Genomic DNA, 23,646 nt, shown 5'->3' on the forward strand with positions numbered 1-23,646 from the left:
TGACTTCTGCACTGCTGCTGGCAGGGCGCTGCCTTCAGAGCTGGGCGCCCCGCTCACATCCACTGCTCTACAGCCAGCCAGATCTGAAGGCAGCGCAGAGGCAAGGGTGGCAGTACTGCAACCCCCCTAAAATAACTTTGTGACCCTCCTGCAACTCCCTTTTGAGTTAGGACCCCCAGTAAGAGAAATGCTGGTGTCCGTTGTGAAATCTGTATAGTACAGAGTAAAAGCACACAAAAGACCAGATTTCACGTGGGGACACCAGATTTCATGATCTGTGACGTGTTTTTCATGGCCATGAATTTGGTAGGGCCCTGATGATAGATAAATCCGGTAGGGTAAAGCTGTAGGGTGAGGCCTTCAAAACCAAGGACCTCCACTCCACATGGACATCAAAGCTCCCATGGTATTTTTCATGAGGAAGAGCTTGTCTACATGGAGAGTTATTCCAGAATAGCTGTTCCTGATTAACTCCTTGTGTGGATGCTTTTATTCTGGAATAAGAATGTTTTATGACAAATTAGCTTTGTGGATTTGGAATAAGGTGCTCCTTTTCACACCCTATTTTAACCCAAATTAATTTCCTTGTATAGACAAGCATCTGTAATCCCCACTCTGATTTGTGCAGTGTTTGTCCATGTGACAGCTGGCTGTCACCCCAGAAGGGGTTGCATTTCAGGAACGCTGTATGTAAACAACATACAGCTATTTGGTATTGCAGGGTTGCTGTGGTGGTCCCAGGATATTAGAGAGACAAGGTGGGTGAGGTAGTATCTTTTATTGGACCAACCTCTGTTGGTGAAAGAGATGAGCTTTCAAGTTTGTAAACTCAAAAGCTTGTGTCTTTCACCAACAGAAGTTGGTCCAATAAAATATTACTTCACCCACCTTCTCTCTCAAATATTTGGTGTGTAAGACACTATAGCAATGGAAGATGTTACAACACCCCAGGTGACCAAAGTCTATAACCACCAGGGAGGTTATATGTTTAAGACTTATAAAAAATATTTGGCTTGACAAAGATTGCTCTGAAAGTTCCACACTGAAGATTTTTGGCTCATGTAGCTGCAGTGTTCAGTGCCAATGTTAAAATCAGGTAGGTAGAAATCTGCAAATATCCACTGGCACCAGTGGTAAAAGTTTGTGGGTTGAAAAATTGTCTCAAACACAGGTGATAAGCATTCCTGTTTGTGGCACATTCTCTACAGCTGGAAGTGTAGATTGTGGCCCCAATCCAAAAGAAACTAAGATTGGCAGACTATACAGACACCCTTTGGGTCCCACCATTGTAATATCTGCTAGTTATATAGCAGTTTGGGGACATCCAATTATAAGCTTCTCAGGGCAAGGACAGTCTGATTCTCTCTGGACTGTGCCTGTGACATTAGGGGTGCTAGGGGAATATAAATAATAATCTCATGTAGAGAATCTCCCAAGAAGGTTTTAACATCCCTGTTTTACAAAGGGGGAAACGGAGGCATTCACACACTTACATGACTTGCCCAAAACTAGAGAATAAGAAAGTGGCAGAACTGGAAACACAACTCAGGGAGTTCCTAACCTAACAAACCAGGCATCATCAGGACAATTAAGACACTTTTGCTCAGTCTTTCTATGCAAAACCAGTACCCACTAACCCCCAGTTTATACTGGGCCCAGTAAACCAGTTTATACTGATCTTCAGCACATGGTGCACAGCCCATCTTACTAGAGCAGCATATTGCTGGCGGCGGGTGTTTATGTGTGTGTCTCCTTACAGTGGAAGCCCAGGGAGGGCCATGCTGTAAAATATTTTTTGTACTGGGTACCCAGATGCATGACCGATGGGCCTTAGGAGGAAGGAGAATTAACCTCAGGGACTGCACTGCTTCTACTCCAGCTGCATGGTCTCTGTTTCTCCACTATATTAAAAAGTAAACTGGTGGTTAAAGACATCTAGCACTCCTATAGTGCCCAAAACACACAAGCTCACTAAAGTCAATAGAAAGACTCACATTGACTTCAACGAACCCCAGAAGCCTTATTGCCATATAAACTCAGAGGCTTGCTGCTGTAGCAGAGTTAAAGTCCTCAGCTCATATACACACTACAGCAGCAGAAATGGAAAGTTGCAGCTGCTCCTCTTTGTAGCCTTTTGGCAAAAAGTTTCATATGCTGACTGCACTGGTCTGCTATGCATTTTGGTTACAACCACCTCCTGCTCGTTGGTTGTTTCACCATACCAGACATTGCCACAGGCAACAGGCTCACCCCTTAGGCACACAAAGAGTAAACAGACATGTCTACTGATAATGATTTTATTTTTCTTTTCCAGAACATTTTCTCTCCATAATGCACGTCCCCTAATTAAATGCATTGAGTGATTCCGGAAAGAGACACAAAAAACCCAACAAGTCTCTGCAGTAAATTAAAAAACATCTCTGGCAGTGAAAATAAAAATTCACCATTGTGCCTATGTGTATTCATTGTACTCCTTCCTCCAATGGAGAATGGCCAGAACTGAGTGGTACCTGCCAACCAACAACAGATGCACAAGTCTAGAAGAACCGTTATCATGAAAACCGGCTCACACAAAAAATGCAGTTTTAGTGTTACTGTGGAACAGCTCTGTAGCCTAGTAGTGGTAGCACAGGAATAGTCTGATGAACTAGAGCTAAGTGCTCTGCACTTGCAGAGAAGCAGGCCGGTGGCCTAGCACCTTTTCCATTTATGTGCAAAGAAATCCAGATTTGGGTTTGCAGGTTATAGGGGGCTAAGAATGTTAGTGTGCCTCTAATCATGCCTTGACAGGAAGAGAGCAATGCCTCCCGTGGCTCACTGACAGCTGCTCCAAGACAGCCAAGGTGAGGTGGTGGAAGGTTATGTTGGTTACTCCTGAACTGGCAAATTGGTAGATACAGATTAAGCGTTAATAGATGTAGGATGTTAGAAAAATCAGGGTGTTGCTCAGGGTTTTCACAAGCAGGGACAGGATCTTCAATTACTGAATTATATGGGGCAAACAACATGCAGCTTTCGGTTGGAGGCTGGAAGACCCACGTCCAACGGGTAGCTGAGAGGCTTACTTTTAAAAGCAACCGGCAAAGCCACAACAGAAAGTTAAGCACTCAAAATACATTGTGGCTAGCCCCAGGACTCAAACAGAACGGCATTAAGATTTAACTAACACCTTTAAGCATTCTTTTTGGCCTTTCAGGTAATGTGCTGGATCTGCTAGATGGAAGAAGTCTTTATGCAATTGATGACTCGGCCAGTAGTTGGGTTATCCTAGATGAATGAGTTCTGGGGGCTTCATTTAGGAAGCCAGAAAAGCCAGTGAATTGCTCAAAGCCTAAAAAAGAATTATAGTAATGAGCCAAGTAAGTTGAGGCAACCATCAAGACTTTAATTTAAACCTCATTTTTACATGCTCAAAAGATAAATTCAGCTGAAATTATCCATTCTTCATCACAACACAGATGAGACCGTTTTGGAATTTATAAGCAAAAATGTATCCAGATTCTTTTGTGTTATGGGTAGCTGAAAAAAAAGCATGCACTGCTCATTTTAAGCCCATTTGTTTTGGTGCGTGTTATCGATTTTCTGTTTGTTTTTTGTTGGTGGTTTGTTTGGGTTGTTTTGCTCACCCCCTCTCCCTAAAAAGTAGCAGAAATCTACAATTTAAAATGTTCATACTGGCTCATCCTCAATGAATAGAACCCCCTTTCAATTTGCACCTAAATATAACCAAGCTCAGTGTTTGAAAAGTCCTTTTTGCACGTGCAGAGTATTAAGTTTGGTAACACTAGAAGGAACAAGCATAGGATTAAGTATTGGAGGTAGTGTGTATGTGGCAGGTTCTCAAGATAGCCAGCTTTTCAGCACAGTAAACTCTCTTGCCTGGCCAAATTCTGCCATCCTTAAGTCAAGCAAAATTCTTACTGAATTCAAGGGGAGTTTGCTTAAAGGGATTAGTTAAATCTTAATGCATTGCTGTCTGAGTTTCAATTCAAGATTGCAAAATTTGGCCCATTATATGTAAACCTTTTCTACCGCAATTATTATACACCAGACTCCACAGGACAGAGCTGCGGTGATAACTTCTAGAGTTTCTTCCCTTCTTGCAGAGATTATAAACTCAAAAACAGTGTGGGGATTACTAATTCTACTGGCAAAAATCAATCACTATTGTTCAAGGAATCTATCCTCCTCAAACCTAATCACTCTGGACTGATTCTCTTGTGTGCAAAATAGGGAAGTTAAAATAAAAAAATTCTTAAATGTAGTAACACAGGCTGCACGGGAGCAAGTTACATGCGTATAGCCTCCCCAGCAGTCTGTGTGAGTGGAGAGACTGAAAAATGGTGGCAATAGACAAAGCCTGTTTGGAAAGCGTAAGTAAGTGCTGAGTTTCATAGCCTTACGATAGCAGGGAAGGTTGAGAAGGATGCTAGCAGCACTGTCCCATAGCTGCATTTTAGCTAAGGCATAATCTTGTCCCACATGCATGAACTTGGTTACCTATTTTAATTATTACTTCTGCCAGGCAAACCAAAATCCTTGCAAACCAAAAGCAGAGACAGGGCACATGGGCAGGCTAAGGGTAAGCCATGGCCCATGCCCTGCAGAAATACCTGAGAGATCACAGTGGTCCCTTCCGGCCTTGGAATCTATTACGTTCAGACAAACGCTGGCTGGATTTCTTCCTGTATGGTATTTTATGGTTGGGAAGATTAAGCAGATACTGTGAAATCTGAAACTGCCTGGTGCAGCATCATCACTTTTCGTTGTTACAAAACAACGCAAGGGACGGCACACGGATTGGTTGGAAGTTTCCAGTTTGACTTTGCAAGGGGAACCCAGCAAAACTGACAATTCCCAGCAATAAGACATTCTAATTTCAGCGACCTGCAATAGTGGGATGAGAGTACAAGACTGCATTCATACACTGATAGATTCCAAGGCCAGATGGGACCACCGCAATCACCTAACCTGATCTTCTGTATACAGCCGGAGAACGTCCCCAAAATAATTCCTAGAGCAGATCTTTAGACAAACATCCCATCTTGATTTTAAAGTGGTCATGGGAAATCCACCACAACCCTTGGTAAATTGTTCCAGGGGTTCATTACCCTCTCTGTTAAACGTTTACACCTGATTTAAATAGATCAATAAGTGGCAGCCACTTTCTGCTTCAGCTGTGAGGAGGCTGTAATTCTGCTATCGCACATTGAGGAATATATGAATGCTTTGGTATCAGCAGGAACACTTTGATCAGCAATGCAATGCCCCTAGCTGCAATAATTACCATGAGCTGAACTTACTTTCTATAGTGACAGGATAGGGCTAGGCATGCCTAAATGAGATAACAGGGTAAATTGCTTTGACTCTGGAGAGAACAGGTCATTGTTCCACCAACGCCTTTGAATATGCATTGTAACCATGTGGCCCTACCCTCCTTGGTTTAAGATAACTGCCACTATGTTATTTCACATTATCAGGAACTTCTGGTATTGATTTCCCACCATGTAAGGAGCTGTAAACAGTTGGTTTAATACTACAACCTTGAAGGGATCAGAGCTGCAATCAATTGTTCACGCTGGTGGAGGAGATGTTTGTTACTCTCAGGCTTCAGCAGATGCTGGAACAACTTGTATAGGCAGGCTGCTGAGCGCCACTGAACCGAACTGTAAACCCTGAATATGATGGAAACCACTTCAAGCTGTGGCACCCCCATACCCCTAATTCCAGCACCTATGAGCTTCAGTCTCTTCTTGTCTTGAAGACGCCAGAATGGGCTTTTCAGTGCGTATGCGAGTACGCTGGCTCTGTTCGCTTCTGCCCACTATTAGTAAATATTACTTATATTAAAGTGAATTAAAGCAGGATTGCTCATAACTTACTTCGTATTAGCTGTTCTAAATGGAGTAACGGTGTCCCAGCAAGCCTGGTTCAGTAATGAGCTGGGATGGGTTAAAGGAGACATTCCTTGGGGTGTAGAGCACTAGCAAGTTGCAACACAGTTATAAGCCTCTGAACCGTCTTCGTTTGCACATGCTCAGTAAGGGTTTACAATCTTAGTCTGACAGGTAGATGCTCCTATCTGTAATGGGCATGCTCCATCCTAAGGCTGAGCAGGACTCTCCGTGCAATTGCTCCTCCCAGCTGCTGCACGCAGGGCATAAAATGTTACAAGGCATAAAAGCTAAGGGCAGGCAAATTTTTCCTCCAACTATTCCAAAGCAAGAAGGAAACAGGCTTCAAATCCATTAGGAAGGGCTTGTCCAGAGGTGATGCTAAAACCACCAAACACACAGTGGAACCTATTTTAAGGAAGCACCCAAGAGCTAGCAAAAGGCACGTCTCTCGAGGGCCTGATTTTCAGAAGCACTGGGCACCTATGATACCAATCGAATGTCACTGGGAGCTGCAGTAACTCAGCAAGCGCTTCTGCTAATCAGGCCCGTCAGAGTGAGCCATTGTGGATTGGAAAGCTTGGCAATAGCATGAAGAGCCTTGGGCAAGGTGCATTTTCTCTTGCTTTTTAAAAAAAAGATGGTTGAAAAATAAGGGTTTCAATCCCTATCCAAAGGACAATACTACTAAGGGCACCTGGCCACAATCCACCACTTTTTCCTAGCTAATCCATGTTCAGTGAATAATGCAAATGAGGACACTCAGCTAATGTTTTTCTTGCTTACAGGAAGGTGGATAGTTCAACTCCAAGCCACAAAAGATCGAAATTCAGCCTCAAATGGAAAGTGGTATTTTAAATAAAGAGAGTCATCTTGGCTTGTAGAAGTACCAGATCTATGCATGGAAGTCAGTAACTACAGAAAGTATTTTAAATGTTAGATTGCTGTTGCCTGCAGGAGATTTGGGTCTTTAAAGTGCCATCTACAGATGCCATTAACTTACAACTTTTGGGAAAGGTCTTGAGAGGTTTCCATGTAGGAACATGGTGGTTACCACACTGATGCACCTACTCTGCTAAGCAGCCTGGGGAATCATCAGAAAATGATTGCAAGACACAGTGTTCCACTTACCTGAGGCTGTGAAATTCAGAGGGGTTTAAAAATGGAGAGAGAGCACACTTTGGCATTTGTCTGTCTAGACTGGAAAATTCCCAGGCCTCTGCACATGCATTAACAACAGTTTTGGGCAACAGTGTAATTTCCCCAACGTAATGTATTAGCAAACAGAAGAAGTAAGATCTTGCTTGAGAAAAAAAGTACTGGAGAACAGGTGAGCTCCAGCTGTAACACGTGCTCTTAGCTACAATCTGAAAACAGTAACGTTTAATGACATTTTCATAAAACCTTCTTAAAAATCACTACTAACATCCCACCTCCCTCCAAACACACCACAGGGTGCATGTAAAGGAAGCAACAACAGAGCCTTGGCAAGTTACCAATACTATTAGGCTAGGACCAGTGTTTTATAAAGAATAGTGATGAGAAATGCTAAACAAGACCCTGAGATGAAAGTGAACAGGACTAAAATCTGCCCAACTGCAAGTGGAAAGAGACAGGAATGGAAGCAAATGGATTACTGACCAGAGATCATGGCAGGAACTAGGTCGCTCCTGCTTATATTATTAATCTAACCATCGAAGTGTTTAAATATACAGAATGGCTTGAGACCTGATCCGGCAGCAACTATAAACTTAGGAACCCCTTAAAAAAAAAACGAACACCACACACCTGCACACACCAGTGAGAGTTAAGCACAGCGTGGCAACAGCATCAAACTGAGGGATATCAACCTCAAAGGAACCTGGGCACAGCGGAATGCAGCCTCCAGCTGAGGGAGCAAAACATGCTATGGAAGGAATCCTACTGTGGCAACCAGTTAATGATCCTTTCTCATTTCCCAATCAGATTAACAGTCAAGATCGTTTACAGTGCACTTCCAAAAGGAGAACCGGTTATTGCACTGTCCAAAGAAAATACAATAAGCGGTTTGCTGGAGACACTGCTTGCTGAGTGCTCCCTTCCTGGTTCCAGGGAGGGAGCAGAAGGAAGAGGTGCAGTATGAAACGCGCTAATAATTATCTTTTAATTTACATGTGCACATTTTTTAAAAAACGAGTGCTCTGAGTCCAGTTGGCTGGGCCGAGCTGTCCATCCGCTTGCCCCGTGGATTCAGCCTCCAAGCTGGCTGTATGGCACATGCCTGTGAAACCAGGTTCAGCACCTTCACACTTACAGAAACTTCTTGTTCGGAGGGAACTTTGCATCAGCCATTCAGTGTTTAAACAATCTGCAGGGATTGACTGAGTCTCTGCGCATCTCCCTCGCCACAAAATGAAGGAAAATGGACAAGTTGGGGGGAGACCCAAAAAACAGTGCACAAGAGTTGAAAGTTCAGTTAATCTCTGCTTTCCTCCAGGATGGTTAGAGGAGAGAGGGAGAAATGGCAGGAGCCGGTGGAAGGCAGAAGCTCCTGCCGGGCTCACCGGTGGCTCAGTGCTGCTCGATGGGTTGGTGATTTGCCACTTCACTGCTGCTTGGATTTAAGGGATAATCTCTGTACCGTCTTGTAAAGGATACCAAAGTGCTAGAAAAGGGAGGGGGGAAAGAGTAGTGAGTCCATGACAGTGCTAGCAAACTGGCAATGTGTGTTCTTCTCTGCTCACAGGGAAGAAGCAGCTCATTAGGAGGCTGGAGGCAGTGCTAGCATATAAATGCAATATCTGACTCAGGGCTGAGTTCACACTCATATCCCTACCCTAAGGAGAACTCTGCCTCCTTCTGGGGCTTGGCAAACTAGGCTCAGTTGTTACAGTACAGCAAGTGAAGCCAGGGTTATGAGGAAAGAACAATGAATTACCTACAGAAACACTCACTGGGCCTGCCCGCAGTACCATTATCAACTCCTGTTTTCATGGAGAATTGCCATAAGTATTTGCTGTTGATCTGCAATCAGTAATTTTGGAACCTGCTCCAATTGAAATGGATGGCAAAACTCCCACTGACTTCAGTGCACATGATCTGGCCCACTGATAGTAACATTTGGCTTGTAGTGATTTGGGGATTGCAAAACAGGTAAAACCACAGATTAAGGCCAACCGCTAATCCTTTAACACTGGTCTTATTTTTTGCTGTTTTAAAATCATTGAAAAACCCATGTGATTCCTATTTTCTTTTAAATGATCTCTGCAGATATTCAACAAACCCTGGTTACAAACCCTAACCTTAACAGCAGCCTCCAAATGACCCCTCATCAATCTAGCTAACTAATAAGAAATAAATGGGTGGACAGGACCATTTAAATTATACAACAGTATTTTGTGCTTTTCTTTCTATTTAATATTATTGTTAATATATAAAAGACATTCATCAAATGGTGGGCATTTCCTGAAGCATCTAACTTAAAAAAAGAAATAAAAGAAAAAGCTTGTTATGAAACAAGAGGACTGTGACCCAACATGGTTACCTTTTATTGAGCATTTAACCCAAGATCAGGAGCCAGACTCACAATGGTCTCTGTGACACAGCACCACATATTCTTCATGGTGATATTATACGATTATGGCATAATTATGATGTATTTTATGCAAGATAGGTCATGTGAGATATTGGAAAGGTTATGATTTACTGAATATGATTATCTTATTTGCATGCACGTATCATTTTTGTATCTGAAGCTAGAAATACTGACTATGTATCAGTATTACAAATGTGTTTACACCTGGGGAATGCCCACTAGTCAAGATGCTTTCATTCTGAAAACCTGAGTGGGGAAGGGCCATTAGCGAAAACAACAGGCCTTAGAAGAAGCTTATCTCCCACCTGGGAGCCTTCCTGAGGACGCTGCAGACAGACTCCGACTCATGGCTGCTGTGACCCTACAGGGACATTTGACCAGGTCACCTGGTGCTGAACTCCATCTTGGGGTATCAGTGCTTTTCCACTGACTGGTGTAGGAACCAAGCTTTGAAACAAAGGGTTCCTGCCATATGCAAAAACTATTTAAGGCAGGGAAGTGATATCATCTTGGTTCTTCGCTGACTCCTCACCCAAAGAGACCCCTGGAAACACCTGAGGAACAAAGACTGGACTGGGGGGGGGGGTGCTGGACCCACTAAAGGGATTTTTAGCCTGTGAATTGAACACCTGGGGATTCCAAGCTATAAACAAGTGCAGCTTGCCCCTTCAGAATCTGCAGCCTGCTTGTATCATCACTTAGGGTGAGGATTTGCTATTCATATTGGATCTACGTAGTATGTTAAGCTCAGTTTGCATGTTTCGTTTATATGCTAGGTAATCTGCTTTGATGCGTTTGCTATGCCTTATAATCACTTAAAATCTGACTTTTGTAGTTAAAAAACTTGTTTTCCCACTCCGTCTGTGGGAGTCATAACTCGGGGCAGAAAGCTGTTGTATATTCCTCTCCACATTGCGGGAGGGGGCTGAATTATGAGCCTGATAACACTGTGAAGACACCCATGGAGGTGAAAACACCAGCACCAGAAGAGTTAATGGGTCTCAAAAATCATGGGTCCTCTCTCATCCAGAGAAGAGTCTCTCTCTCTCACACTCTGAATTTGACATGAATGCCAGCAGAGCATAATTGGCTCATACATTCTTATAGCTTAAAGAGGAAGTGAAGGAATAGAAGGATCGCTCCTTTTTTCCTCACCTGGACTGCAACATAGGCAACTCCGAGGTAGACTGCTATACAGAGAGCCAGGAGCAGGTCAAAGATTGCTGGCTTCACCCTGAAATGGATCAACAAAGGGTGAGGTCACCAAAGGAGTTACAACCCTAGAGAAAGATGAAATATCCAACCCCTGCCTTAATATATACCTGTATGCGTTCATCACCTGCTTCAACTGGTCATAGAAAACAAACTCAGGGTCCCTGTGGAAAGAATGAGCTCTTCAGATGGTGCAACATTTCCGGGCGCTGGTTCCAGAGGAAATAAAAACAGCCCCAGAACTAACTCATCTCCTGTCCCCCTCGTCACACAAGCAATCAACCAGCGACAGGCAAGCTTGACAGCCTCACATACCCCTTTAAACCAGTTTACAGCTCTCAGCAGGTACCCGGATAAACTAGTACTCATCTCCTATCCCAACCAGAGAGGAAACCTTGGAAAGCTGAACCCCATTCCCGGGGTGGGGCAAAATGCTGTTTATTTACACACAAGAACAAGACCATTTGTCCTCCATTTCCACACAAATTTTCAGCTGTCTCAAAGAGCCGGTGCCCTGGAGACACCTCACTGGGCTCACAAGCATCTTCATGCCAAGCAGCTAAATCAGGATGAGAGACTGCCTTTGTTTTAAAAGCAGGCAATGCTCTCCTGGTGCCAGAAGACTGCTGCTCCTCTCTCACTGCCTTCAGACAGGGTACCGCAGTATTTAACAAGGTGGACTTCTGGGGAAGGAGGGGGCTGAACAGTGAAAAAACAAGCCCTCCCTCTTCTCACTGATGAAGATACGACTTGTAATTATGCCCACTGGAATTCTTGGGAGTTCCTTAAAGAAGGCAGAACGTCCTGTTAAGAGTGTAAAAAACATGTGACCAGACTGTACAGGTGCAGCAGGAAATGGGGGGTATAGGCACCTCACACACTGAGGAGAACATCTGAGAAACTGTTACTCTTGGAGACAGGAACGCAATAAGGGGGAAGTCAGTTTAAGCATGTCAGGAACATACCACATTTTCTCCCTCTCCCCATTCACCTGCCTCGCTTACCGTTTATCTGCCTTCACATGATGCTGCTTGACATCCTTCAGATAGCGGCTCATGTAATATTCTAAGGTGTTGAGGAAGGTGCTGTCTTTATCTACAAGCTGGGCTGCTCTGGGCTGACTGGTCAGCCAGTCCATCACAGACTCCAGCTGCTCCTGCTGAATCTGCTGCAGAAAGAGGACGCCAGAGAGAGAAGATGACAAACTTATGCTGCTGATCAAAGGTCTCCAGAGCCCTCTCCCCCCAGGCTACATCTATGCCCCCCTGCTCCCTTACCATCTGCTCTGTGAAGATCTGCAGGTCAGCAGGCGCTCCCTGTGAAGAGAGAAAAGGGACGCAGTTGCAAAAGTAGGCATGGTGGTGTAGGAGAACCGAAAAGCCTGGACAACGGGCAGCGGGTGCACGTGGGGGGACAGTCTTACCTTCTCAGTTAGGTTGTAGATGACCCGAGTCAATGCCTCAGCAATGATCCTGGTGTTACGGGTTAGAGTCTTAGAGTCAACTCGTGACCTACAAGAGAAGGGAGGTGTAAATCTGGCTATGGTAACAGCTTTCTCTCAGGAAAGCCCTTTTCACTGCATACAACTATGGTGAAACTTCATCCATAAAGGAGGAAGAAGAGGCTGCCCAATCAAGACACAGTTATAGACCCAACACTCCCAGCTCTTGGTCTTGATTTCTCAGTGTTCCTGATGTGGTGTTAACGACTTGAAAAAGTTAAGACACCGGAACAACCATGTTTGTAAGTGTCTCTAGCCCACATGTCCATTCGACAACTGATCTGCTGGCGCCTTCCCCTCAGAGCCACTGACCTCATGTCCATGATGCTGTTGCGTGGGCCATCCCGGTGGCTCTCCAGGTGGGAAATGGTGAATGCAGGCAGGCGGCGGATTGCAAAGCGTTCATGCTCCCATGCGAGCATATCCTCAGCCAGGTTTATCTTCTTGTGCACCATGGAGAATTTCACTTCTGGAAACTGGCTTGCGACCACCTGTGGGAGAAGCCAAGCAGCCCAGGAAAAGGGTGACCCGGAGGTCACGGAACAGATCCCATCACTTTAGAACACATTCCCCATCCTTCCTTCTCAAAACCCAGGCTGGAGTTCTAGTGTTATAGATGGTCACACCTTCCCTCCCCCGGGCGTATTCCAGCAAGGGTATGTTTCTGCCAACGTCCTTCAGGAAGGGCTGGTTAAGCCAGATGCATCCGGAAAATATGTAGCAACCCTGAAAACCTGGCTTACAATATTAAAGCAACATTCTACAGTCCCCAAGCTGCCAAGGCAGCCGTCTGCGGCAGGAGCTGGCTAGTCAGTTGGTACAAGCAAGAAGCTCTAAAAGAAGCCATTGTTTTAAGGAAAGGGGGATTCCCAAATGATAGATAACTCCTTGCACCAAATCAAGGCCACCAGAAATGAGGCTTGGATGATATCAGGGCTTCCTCCCCTCATCACTTTTAGCCACGTTAATTTCACACCCTCTATCCTTTATAGAAGCAGAAGAGCTCCCCATAGCAACTCACCCCCAAATGCCCATCCATGAGCACGTGCACGACCCACCCTCCCCAACATGCCCAATGAAGTTGACGTTTTTCATTACCATTTCCAGCTCCCTCAGAAAAGCATGCTGCAGGGTCCCCTCCTTAGGAGGTTTTGAGACGTGGAGGTGAAGACTGTTCCCTCTGCCCAGGGTGTCAAGGCACAGAACAAACGCCACATTATCCTGCAGCAAACTGGAATCTGAAACAGATGCATCCAAACCCATGAAACTCCACCCCACGCTTTCGGGGCTAGACACATGTGCAGGACATATGGAGAGGAGATCTCCCAGCATGGTCAGATATGACAGATGCACAGTAAGGAGGCCAGTATGCACCCTATAACTCCTCTTACAACAGCTGCAATACAAATAGCATGGAAGACACTTTACAATATATACCTTATTATAGTGGGTCAGTATGGATTCAGCTGATATTAAAAGCCCATCCAACCAAACAGAACATGCACACAGGCAATAACGGATATCTTCCGTCTGAGGATCTCAAAGTACCTTACCCAAATATTAATCCCCATAATCCTGTAGGGATACATCAGTAACATTATCTTGATTTTAGAGGGGAAAACGGAAGCAGAGAAGTTAAGTGACCCATCCAACGTCACACAGCGAGTCAGTGACAGTCAGGAAGAGAATGATCTCCCAGTCCCAAGTCATGCTCTAAACACTAGTCTGGGATTCCTTTGTGCATACGCACAGAAGATAACAGTTTCTCTCTGGAATGTACATTTGCTGGAGGAGTTCACTGCAGGTCCATTTTCCTAGTCCTGACGCACATACTTCTCATGTCCCCGACATGTTCCTCAACCAAACAGCCCCAAGAGAATCACATTCCCTCCAGAGAGCACAGAACACATACAGTGATCTAATCTTTGGCCTGCAAATGGCATCACAGCCACTGAAGTTAGTTTACCACCCCACTCCCTATCCTAACTTATCACAGCACAGATAGCGGATGTTTTCACGGCTGAAGTTGCTCCACCCAGCTAAGCTTGCAGTAAACTGTTCCCATCCTAGGTGTCTGTCTCACCTGTGTGATCCAAGTTGTCTTCTAACCACCTCTTGGTTCCTTGATAGTTAAATTTACCGCCTCCAGATGCAAAGAACAACATATTATACCTGCCCACCAAGAAACAGGGAAAATATAGTTAGCAGAATTGACTCCTTGGCTGTGGCGGCAGCATGCCCAGCCTTGGGAGAAGTAAAGAAGGACAGAGCATAGAATCCAAGTCGAACTCTGCCCAAAGACTAACTTTTGCTCGTTACTATGAGCTGTATCCCTCAGTAAAATCATGAGCGCTTTTCCTTTATATACCATATGCACTTGACTGCAACATCTATACAGGAATATGACAGAATCCACATACTAACAGAAGGCAAGGAAATGCCTGCTGGAACACACAGTTCTTACTGAATATTTGGCACTTCTGTACTTTACATTTCCAAGGCACTCTACACACATTAACCAATCCCTTCTCCCAATCGCCTTGTATCTCTAGCCTCACTTTGCTGATGGGGAAACCCAGACACGCAAGTTAAGGAACTTGCCACGGGCCATGCAGTAAGACAGTGGCAGAGCAGGGATCAGAGCACAAGAATTCCTGGCTCTTATCCTACCCTCAGGTCCACTAGATCATGCAGCCTCTGCCTTGCACAAAGCATAAACTGATAAGCCACTCCAAGGAGAAGAAAGGAAAAAGCATGATAATTCATGAACAGCAGATGTGTAGGAAAAAAGATGAAATTTTAGTTTTATTTCATAACAGAGCTTGTGACAACAGCATACAGGCAGCCTGGTTTCACCCTGCCAGCCCTGTCACTGTGCTAAGGGACTTTGCACGTATAACACTTCACAGGTGCAGGATTGTTCACGAGTCCCTCTTATAGCCAAAACCCCTTCCACGTGCCCACTCCCGCCCATGCTCTCCAGTGGAGAGAGCAGCTTCTTACCCAGCATGGGTACGTTTGTAGGTGTAGAGTCGAGAAAAGAGCCTGGCTAGCTCCAGTAGCCCAGAGATGCCACTGCCGTTGGAGTCTGCACCATGAGACAGCCACTGCAGGAAGAGAACGGGAGATGTAAAGACAAGCCTACGTGACAGCGCTCGCCCACCCCACAGAGAACAACTTCCGTTGCAACACACTGACTTTACAGGCTCCTGTGGAAAGCACCCCACTAGCAAGAGGGTGGAGAAGAGACAGGGATACAGGTCCCAGGAAGTAACCCATTAACAGAAACAGAGAGCTGCAGGAAAAAATAATACTTACTGGGGCCACACCGAAAGAATCATAATGGGCAACTATTACAATGGTGGGCAGATCCTCTCCTCCCAGACCAGTCAGCCTCCCCTAGGGATGGAACACACAGGAGCATTACCTAGCATCCCCTCCTGCATCACTCTATTGCCTGGAGTACAGGAGCACAACAGACCACTCCTAACCATCACCCAGTCAATTTCTAACAGCCCCAGTGCTGAATCATACTCCCACTGACTTCCAGTATTGAGCCCTTAACCTGCTTTCTGGTTTCTGAATCCAGAAAGGTAGAAAAGCTGCCTCTCCAACATGGCTGAAAAATCTCTGATTTCCTCTGAAGAGGCTTTAACTTCCAGTCTTTAGCAACGCACCACTCAGTGAATTCCTGGGCTTTCCTATAAACATTACCAGCCCAGATCCCAGTTCTGATCCATCTAGAACTCACCTCCAGGCTGGTTATGAGCCAGTCACTGACAGCTTTGCTCTGAGCCCCACTCGTAACCATCTGGAAGCCGTTGGCAGTCGCTGTGTGCAGCAGAACTAGAAAAAAAGAAATATACTGGGAGGAAAAAAATCTTGTCCCTTTAATTCCCTTGATAGCTGATTCACAAAGAGTCTAGCTTTGTCAAATAAGCCCATAACTTCTCTGCCTCACTGTTTAAATTTCCACATCTAGTGACAAAGCATTTTAATTTTGTACAAAAATCTGAATACTTTGAACTTCTACAGAAACTTTCACCCCAGGATCCAAAAGATGTTACAAACTACTAAGCCCAACACTCTTGACAGATAGGTAAATATTAAAGCCATTTACAGTGGAGTAAACTGAGGCACTAAGTGTTTAAGTTACTTGCCCAAACACAGTGATTAGTGGCCGAGCCAGGAATAGGGCCAAAGAGTTGTGAGACTCAGTAACCCGCTATAACCACTTACAAAAACAACTTTCCACCAAATTTTACTGAATTTGGCCCCTAGGCTGTTGCAAATGAGATGAAACAGAAATAAGGATTTCTATGGAACTATATTCCTAAATCATGTCACTCCAAGTAAAATAATAACTTAGCCCTTATATAGCCTGTTCGTCCACAGATCATTATCTCCAATTTGCAGATGGGGAAAGTGAGGCAAGGAAAGATTAAGTGATGTTCCCAGCTCACCTAATGTGTCACTTGGGCAGAAAACTCAGGACTCCTGGGGTCTACCACCCTAGCCACTAGATCACACTGCATCTCCAGAATTTTGTGGAAACCTTTGCCTACCATTCTTAGAGACACCTGACTGAGGAACATTATTATGGCTAGTTTTCTTCCTTTTAAACCCCCCTTTTGCTGCAACTCACCTTCAGCAGCTGAAGCCGAACCCTGTGATGTAGAAGCAACCCGTGTTTGTTCATAGATGGAGAGCAGCTCTTCATCCTCTACTGCAAAATAGACCGGCACAATGGTTTCCATGGCCAGCATTTCTGGCTCTATCTCCATGAATTGCTGAGAATTTAGAAGGAGAGGGGCACACTTAGGCTCCATTGAACTTGCAAGAAGACAGGCATACTAATGGCCAAAGCAGAGGGGCATAAATCAAAGTTTTAAACTTAACCTTGACAGAGTAAAAACCCCATCAAACCACAACTGGGAGTTTCAGTCACTATATTGTACCTGAATCTTTGCTCCCTTTCTCCAATAACATCATCTCTCTGTCTGGAGCGATATTTACCCTGACAACATCCTGCGGCACTGCTGACATGGCCTTGGGCAAGATGATCACCACGGCCCCAGCTGACTGGCGGAGAGCCTTCTGGTACTGCTCATACGAGAAATCCACTAGCCGCATCATCACGCAGCGGCGGCTCAACACGTCCGCCTCTACAGTGCGGGCCTCTGTGTTTAACACTGCATTCCTGGTGCCTGCAGGGAAGGAGAGGACAAGACCATCGGCTAGATCTCGTCAATACCAGCATCCGGTTCCCAGAACACTCTCCATGCTAAACAGCCTTGACTATTTCCACAGTCATCAGCAGAGACAGGTATTTGTAATCACTTAAGTTATTCCTTTCTCCCTTCCCATTCCTTTTGGGCACCCTCAGTTTTCCCCCCTTTCCCCTGTGGGATACACTAATCATCTGCCCCTGGGTTCCTAAGCCCATGATGGGCACGTTAGAGACAGTCACTGTGCACTCATCTACATCGGTTACAACCACATTTGTGGAACCATATTCTGACATGCTCACCTGACCCCATTACTGATATAGTACAGTCAAACCCACACAGCACAACGATACATGAGATCTGTTTGCTACTCTGCATCTACCACCTATGTCTGTATCAGTGCTTTCTGGGAAAATCTGGGCAGCAGGTTGTTCAGGCAGCTGCATCCTCTGGCTTTGCAAATAGCTTCCCTGAGAGCACAGGGCTCAAGCTGAACTGAAATGCTAATAGACAGCAGTCTGAGATAATATATGAAAAGGTGTTGGTTATACATGCATAACTTATTCAGAATATAAAATCAGAAATTTGAAATTGTGGAAAATTGATAAGCGAAACAAAGGGACACAAGGAGAAATATATGGCCAGCAGAGTTAAGGACAAAACGGAGTTCTTTAACTGTAGTAGGAACAAAAAGAATCCTGACAGTGGCGTTGGTCCATTACTAGATGGAATTGATAGAATTGTCAATAAAAATACAGGAAGGCAGAAGTGTTCAATAAATATTTCTATTCTGTATTTGGGGAAAAACATAATCCAGTCTCATCATATGGAAATGATAGCACTTTCCATTCCATTAGTATCTCTGGAGGATGTTAAACAGAAACTACTAAAGTGAGACATTTTTAAAGCAGCAGGTCCAGATAAACTGCATCCAAAAGTTTTTTAAAAAGCTGTCTGAAGAGCTCGTGGGGCCATTAATGTTGATTTTCAATAAGTCTCGATGCACTGGGGAAGTTCAAGAAAACTGGAAGAAAGCTAATGTGCCAATTTTTAAAAAGGGTAAACGAGATGACCCAGGAAATTATAGGCCTGTCAGCCTGACTTTGATCCTAGACAAAGATAATGGAGTGGCTAATATGGGACTTGAGTAATGAAGAATTAAAGGAGGATAATATCATTAATGCAAATCAACATAGGTTTAGGAAAACAGATCCTGTCAAACTGACCTGATATCTTTTCTTGATGTGATTACAAGTTTGATTGACAGTGTTTTGATTGACAAAGATAACAGTGTTGATATAATATATCTAGACTTCTCTAAGGCATTTGACTTGGTACCACATTACATTTTGATTAAAAAACTAGAACGATATAAAATTAACGTGACACACATTAAATGGATTAAAAACTGGCTAACAAATAGGTTTCAAAATTAATTGTAAACAGGGAATTGCCATCAAGTGGGTGTGTTTCCAGTGGGGTCCAACAGGGACCATTTCTTGTCCCTATGCTATTTAACATTTTTATCAGTGGCCTGGAAGGAAAAAAAAATCATCACTGATAAAATTTACAAACGACACAAAAATTGGAGAAGTGGTAAATAACAAAGAGGACAGTTAACTGATTCAAAGCTATCTGGATCATCTGGTACACTGGGTGCAAGCAAACAATGGGTTTTAGTATGGGTAAATGTATACATCTAAGAACAAAGAATGTAGGCCATTCTTATAGGATGGGAGAATGTATTTTTAAGTCAGTCAACATGCTTGAACGTGGCAGTACCCCAATTCACATTAGTCTTGCCTGCATGGATCATGAAGGTCAGGGCTAGCCCGGCTTACATGGTTACTTGTTTACAGAGGAAAGGCCAAACCTCTTTACAATGTAAGCACAGGGTTTTTTGTTTTTTACTGTTTAGGCCCCAATGACAGCAGCACATCCAGGAACCGCATTAGACCTTTACACAACAGTGTTTAAACATGGTCTTTGTTAGTGGAGTTCTGCCACAGTTTCCCTGAGCAGCGGGAACACGAATTTTCATTCTTCCCGAGAGCTGCACTTCGTGCCCCACTGCATGAAGGTACGCAGTGTAGTGTGTAATGCAGCCTCAGTCCCGCAATCAGATCCATAGAGTTTATGGTCAGAAGGATCATCTAGTTTGGGCTTCCATATAACACAAGTTACCCCTGCTTGAGCCCAACTAGTACAGATCTCTGCCCCTACACAGACACAGGGATCTACACCAGTGGATCAGATTGCATGATCAGAGGGGCCTATATCTAGAATATACCTCCCAGACAAACATCTGCCTACACTCATCGGGAAAACCATGCAACAATCCCAAGAGCAATGACTGTTTACAGGCTTGTAACTAGCATATTCTGTTCCCAGCATGGACCTCAATTTAGATGCTGCTGGAGAGTGAGCTCAACATTGTTTTCTGTTGATACTACAAGAAAGAGCTACTTTTTATAATTTCTCAGACAAATTAAATATGTATATCGTTATTCATAATCTGAAGGACTCTATTTTAATAGAATTAGAAACAAATCAAACTCTGTTCTTAACCTGCTTCAGGCTCCATCTTTTAAAAAACCTAATTGATCCCATTGGAAAGGAATTTGAGAGTTTGGAACAACAAAAAGCTTTTGCCCCAAAGGACATCTGGCCTCAGAACACACACAGAATGGGAACATTAGCTACCCAAAGCATTTAGCAAGGGATAAAGAGAATACACAATTCACTTAGATAACCAGAAAAAGAAACAGCATTAAAAGTTAATCGCAAGCATCTAAAAAATCAATATGCTGCTTTTCTAAGAGTCCAAGAACTTGGAATCAGAGAGAGCTGTTGTGAACACTTGCTTGGATTTAATATTCTTATAGCTGAAGTCAAGGCCAACTGAAATTTGTGCACAGTGCCTCCTATTAAACCTGCCAGTGAAGACTACTGCAGTCTGAAGAGATCTAGCTCGGTAACTCCATGAGAGAATACAGCTACGAGCTAATGAAGTTCTCAAGAATGGAGGTTTGAACACTGGCAATTATTAAACCTGCCAGTGAAGACTACTGCACAATGACAAAAAATTGTAAGATCCACACAGGAGCAGAATATAAACCCTAATTTGGCTAGGAACAGAGCCCTTAGAAACCATACTTGGTGCCGTGTTAATCAGCATATGAGAAGGGGAAAGGTTATAACATTTAAGAAATTCATGCCGGATATTATATTTCTGACTCAAGACAAGATGTTGAGCAACCAATAAGAACGTAAAGTTCAAGAACATCAGGACTAAGAGAAAGATGAGGGAAATGTAATGTGAAGAAAGGGCTGGGGAATAGATTGGAGAAGGGACTAGAACTTTCAGACCAGGGAGCAGTGATGCATATGTCAGGAGGAAGGAAAAAGTGAAAACGGAATAGCTCAGGAAGGAGGAAAGTTGACCTCTGAACAGAAAGGAGAGGAAAAGTCAAAGGCATACATGAACAGAACAATTTAGATGCCAAATTCTCCAACGTAAGAGACTGCAACTCTACTGAAGCCAGATCCGGGCTGGATTTAGCCCTAGGAGCAGGAGAAGAACTTTGTAATCACAGAACTGAGCTAACTGCAACACTGAAGTGTTGTGCAAGAAGCACCCTGGTGCAGCATTACAGGAAACTTCAGTTGTGGCCATGCAGCCTGCGCTCACTTTCTCGGTGACCTCCGGAGATGCCCTTAACCCTTCTCCCGGCTTCTGTGAAAGCAGTTATAAATCTGAGTGAAAAGTAAAAACCTCACTGGAAACCAGATGCTAAATCTAAGCTGGGTTCCTCAGCTAAATAAAGTTAGCAGCACAGACAGGACATCAGCTGATGTGCGACAGCGATTAAAGCCCATGGGTGGTGGATGCAGGGAAGAGAGAAGCCCCCACATGTGCTCACTGGAGAGAATATTGCCAAACAAGGGGTTTCCTGCCTGGGCCACAGCCACTAGAACGCAAAGCCATGTCCAGAAGCTGGTGCTTGAAGTACTGCCCCGTCCTCTGACAGAGCCCTCTATGCCCAGGGACACCTGTTCGTTTCATTAGGCCAATGCAGTCAACTGAAAAAGTGACGGAGCTCCAGGTGCAGCAAGGCTGCCATGGGATGAGACCTGGCTCTGGATCCCCAGCCTGGGGAGCGGCAGGATGTGCCAAGGCAGATACCATGGTGACAGGCCGGGTGGGCCTCGGGGCACGGCTAGGACAGACAGATCAGGGGGCAGTGAGGAGGCGGGGCAGGGCTCCAGGGAGCCGCAGGCCAAGGTGCCCTGACAAGGAGCACGCAGGCAGCGGGGGTGCAGGCCACAGCACTGTCTCTGAGATGTAGGTCCGGGCCAGCGTCGCCCAGCACCCGGTGGGGTGTCGCCCGCCCCAGGCCCTGCACCCACCGGCCCGGTGCAGGGAGCAGAGCTGGGTCCGGCCCCTGGCGGGGAGCGCAGGCCACCCCACTTGCACAACCTGGACAGGCCTCGGGATGGGAGACGCCAGCCCCCAGTCAGTCTGGCGGGGGGGCCTCGGAGATCAGTGGGAAGCGCAGCCTTGGGTGGACGGAGGCCGGGCCAGATTCACCCTAGGGCGGGCTGGGGGCACAGAGAACCCCGCAAGCCGGGCCCCGGGGGGGGGGAGGGGGGCGGAACTGACGCTCACTCACCACAGGGCCGCCCCGAGGCTGGGGGAGGGGGCGCGAAGCCAGGCCAGGCCCGGCCCGGGGGAAAGCGGTCGAAGCCAGGCCAGGCCAGGCCCGGCGCTCGCTCACCGTAGGGCCGCCCCGGGGCTGCGGGAGGGGAAGGGGGTTAAGCCGGGCCAGGGCCGGGAGGTTGAGGGGGGAGCCAGGCCGGGCCCGGGAGAGGGACGCCAGGCCCGGCCCGGGGCTCAGCCACCCACTCACCGTAGGGCTGCCCCGGGGCTGTGGCGGGGAGGGAGGGGGGGGAAGCCAGGCCCGGCCCGGGGCTCAGCCACCCGCTCACCGTCGGGCTGCCCCGGGGCTGTGGGGGGGAGGGAGGGGGGGGAAGCCAGGCCCGGCCCGTGGCTCAGCCACCCGCTCACCGTAGGGCCGCCCCGGGGCTGCGGGAGGGGAAGGGGGTTAAGCCAGGCCAGGGCCGGGAGGTTGAGGGGGGAGCCAGGCCGGGCCCGGGAGAGGGACGCCAGGCCCGGCCCGGGGCTCAGCCACCCACTCACCGTCGGGCTGCCCCGGGGCTGTGGCGGGGAGGGAGGGGGGAAGCCAGGCCCGGCCCGGCCCGGGGCTCAGCCACCCACTCACCGTCGGGCTGCCCCGGGGCTGTGGCGGGGAGGGAGGGGGGGAAGCCAGGCCCGGCCCGGCCCGGGGCTCAGCCACCCACTCACCGTAGGGCTGCCCCGGGGCTGTGGGGGGGGAGGGAGGGGGGAAGCCAGGCCCGGCCCGGCCCGGGGCTCAGCCACCCACTCACCGTAGGGCCGCCCCGGGGCTGTGGCGGGGAGGGAGGGGGGGAAGCCAGGCCCGGCCCGGCCCGGCCCGGGGCTCAGCCACCCACTCACCGTCGGGCTGCCCCGGGGCTGTGGCGGGGAGGGAGGGGGGGAAGCCAGGCCCGGCCCGGCCCGGCCCGGCCCGGCCCTCAGCCACCCACTCACCGTAGGGCTGCCCGCCCAGCTCGTACTGCTGCATGCGATAGACCGTGAACTCGTGGGCGGCCTCGGCGGCGGGCGGCGGCCCCAGCAGCAGCAGCACGGCCGGCAGGAAGAGCAGGAAGCTGAGCGGCAGGCACGAGGCCTTCAGCACCGACTCCAGCACCTCGCCCGCCTCTTCCAGCATCGCCCCGGCTGCCTCGCACCCGGCCACCCGCCGCAGCCTGCAGGCACCGCTCGGACAGCCCGGCACGGGGCGGGGGGGGCCTCGCCCGCAAGCGCTCACGGGAGATGGAGTCCTGCCAGGGGGGCGGGGCCCGGATGGGGGGCTGGAGGCCTCGCCCCGGGGGCTGCTGGGAGGTGTAGTCCTCTGGAGGCGCGTTCGTTGCCAGGGCTGCTGGGAGTTGTAGTTGAAATAAGAGCAGGAGTACTTGGGGCACCTTTAGGGACGAAGAAAAGGAGGACTTGTGGCACCTTAGAGACTAACCAATTTATTAGAGCATAAGCTTTCGTGAGCTACAGCTCACTTCATCGGATGCATATCGTGGAAACTGCAGCAGACTTTATATATACACAGAGAATATGAAACAATACCTCCTCCCACCCCACTGTCC

The 23,646-nt window shown here is 46.9% G+C and overlaps 1 protein-coding gene across 3 annotated transcripts; it reads right to left on the reverse strand.

The window, feature by feature from the left end:
• Positions 1 to 2,281: 2,281 nt before the first annotated feature.
• On the reverse strand, positions 2,282 to 23,299 carry NCLN (nicalin). 3 transcript variants are annotated; one of them, XM_073323724.1, is made up of 15 exons: positions 23,039 to 23,299; positions 17,198 to 17,388; positions 16,827 to 16,971; positions 15,933 to 16,027; positions 15,500 to 15,580; positions 15,185 to 15,288; positions 14,265 to 14,353; positions 13,280 to 13,419; positions 12,494 to 12,672; positions 12,104 to 12,191; positions 11,958 to 11,996; positions 11,685 to 11,845; positions 10,791 to 10,844; positions 10,624 to 10,702; positions 2,282 to 8,538 (listed from the first exon to the last, which is right to left on the reverse strand). In XM_073323724.1, exons 1-15 carry the CDS (start codon positions 23,217 to 23,219, stop codon positions 8,479 to 8,481), a joined length of 1,686 nt encoding a protein of 561 aa, XP_073179825.1. In that variant the 5' UTR covers positions 23,220 to 23,299; the 3' UTR covers positions 2,282 to 8,478. The 3 variants fall into 3 exon arrangements, with proteins under 3 accessions (XP_073179825.1, XP_073179824.1, XP_073179826.1); XM_073323723.1 differs by having other exon boundaries at positions 11,685 to 11,848; XM_073323725.1 differs by lacking the exon at positions 23,039 to 23,299 and adding an exon at positions 22,083 to 22,227 and having other exon boundaries at positions 11,685 to 11,848.
• Positions 23,300 to 23,646: the final 347 nt, after the last annotated feature.

Source organism: Lepidochelys kempii, chromosome 25 (assembly GCF_965140265.1).
Source record: "Lepidochelys kempii isolate rLepKem1 chromosome 25, rLepKem1.hap2, whole genome shotgun sequence".
In the NCBI taxonomy this organism is placed as follows: Eukaryota; Metazoa; Chordata; order Testudines; family Cheloniidae; genus Lepidochelys; species Lepidochelys kempii.

Excerpts from the sequence above, each read along its gene's own strand:
- NCLN (XM_073323723.1), bottom strand. The coding sequence starts at position 23,219 with ATGCTGGAAGAGGCGGGCGAGGTGCTGGAGTCGGTGCTGAAGGCCTCG. Across the intron at positions 16,972-17,197 it reads TGCCGCAGGATGTTGTCAGG|CAATTCATGGAGATAGAGCC; the intron begins GTAAATATCGCT and ends CTAAATTCTCAG. Across the intron at positions 12,673-13,279 it reads TTCTGAGGGAGCTGGAAATG|GTGGTCGCAAGCCAGTTTCC; the intron begins GTAATGAAAAAC and ends CTTCTCCCACAG.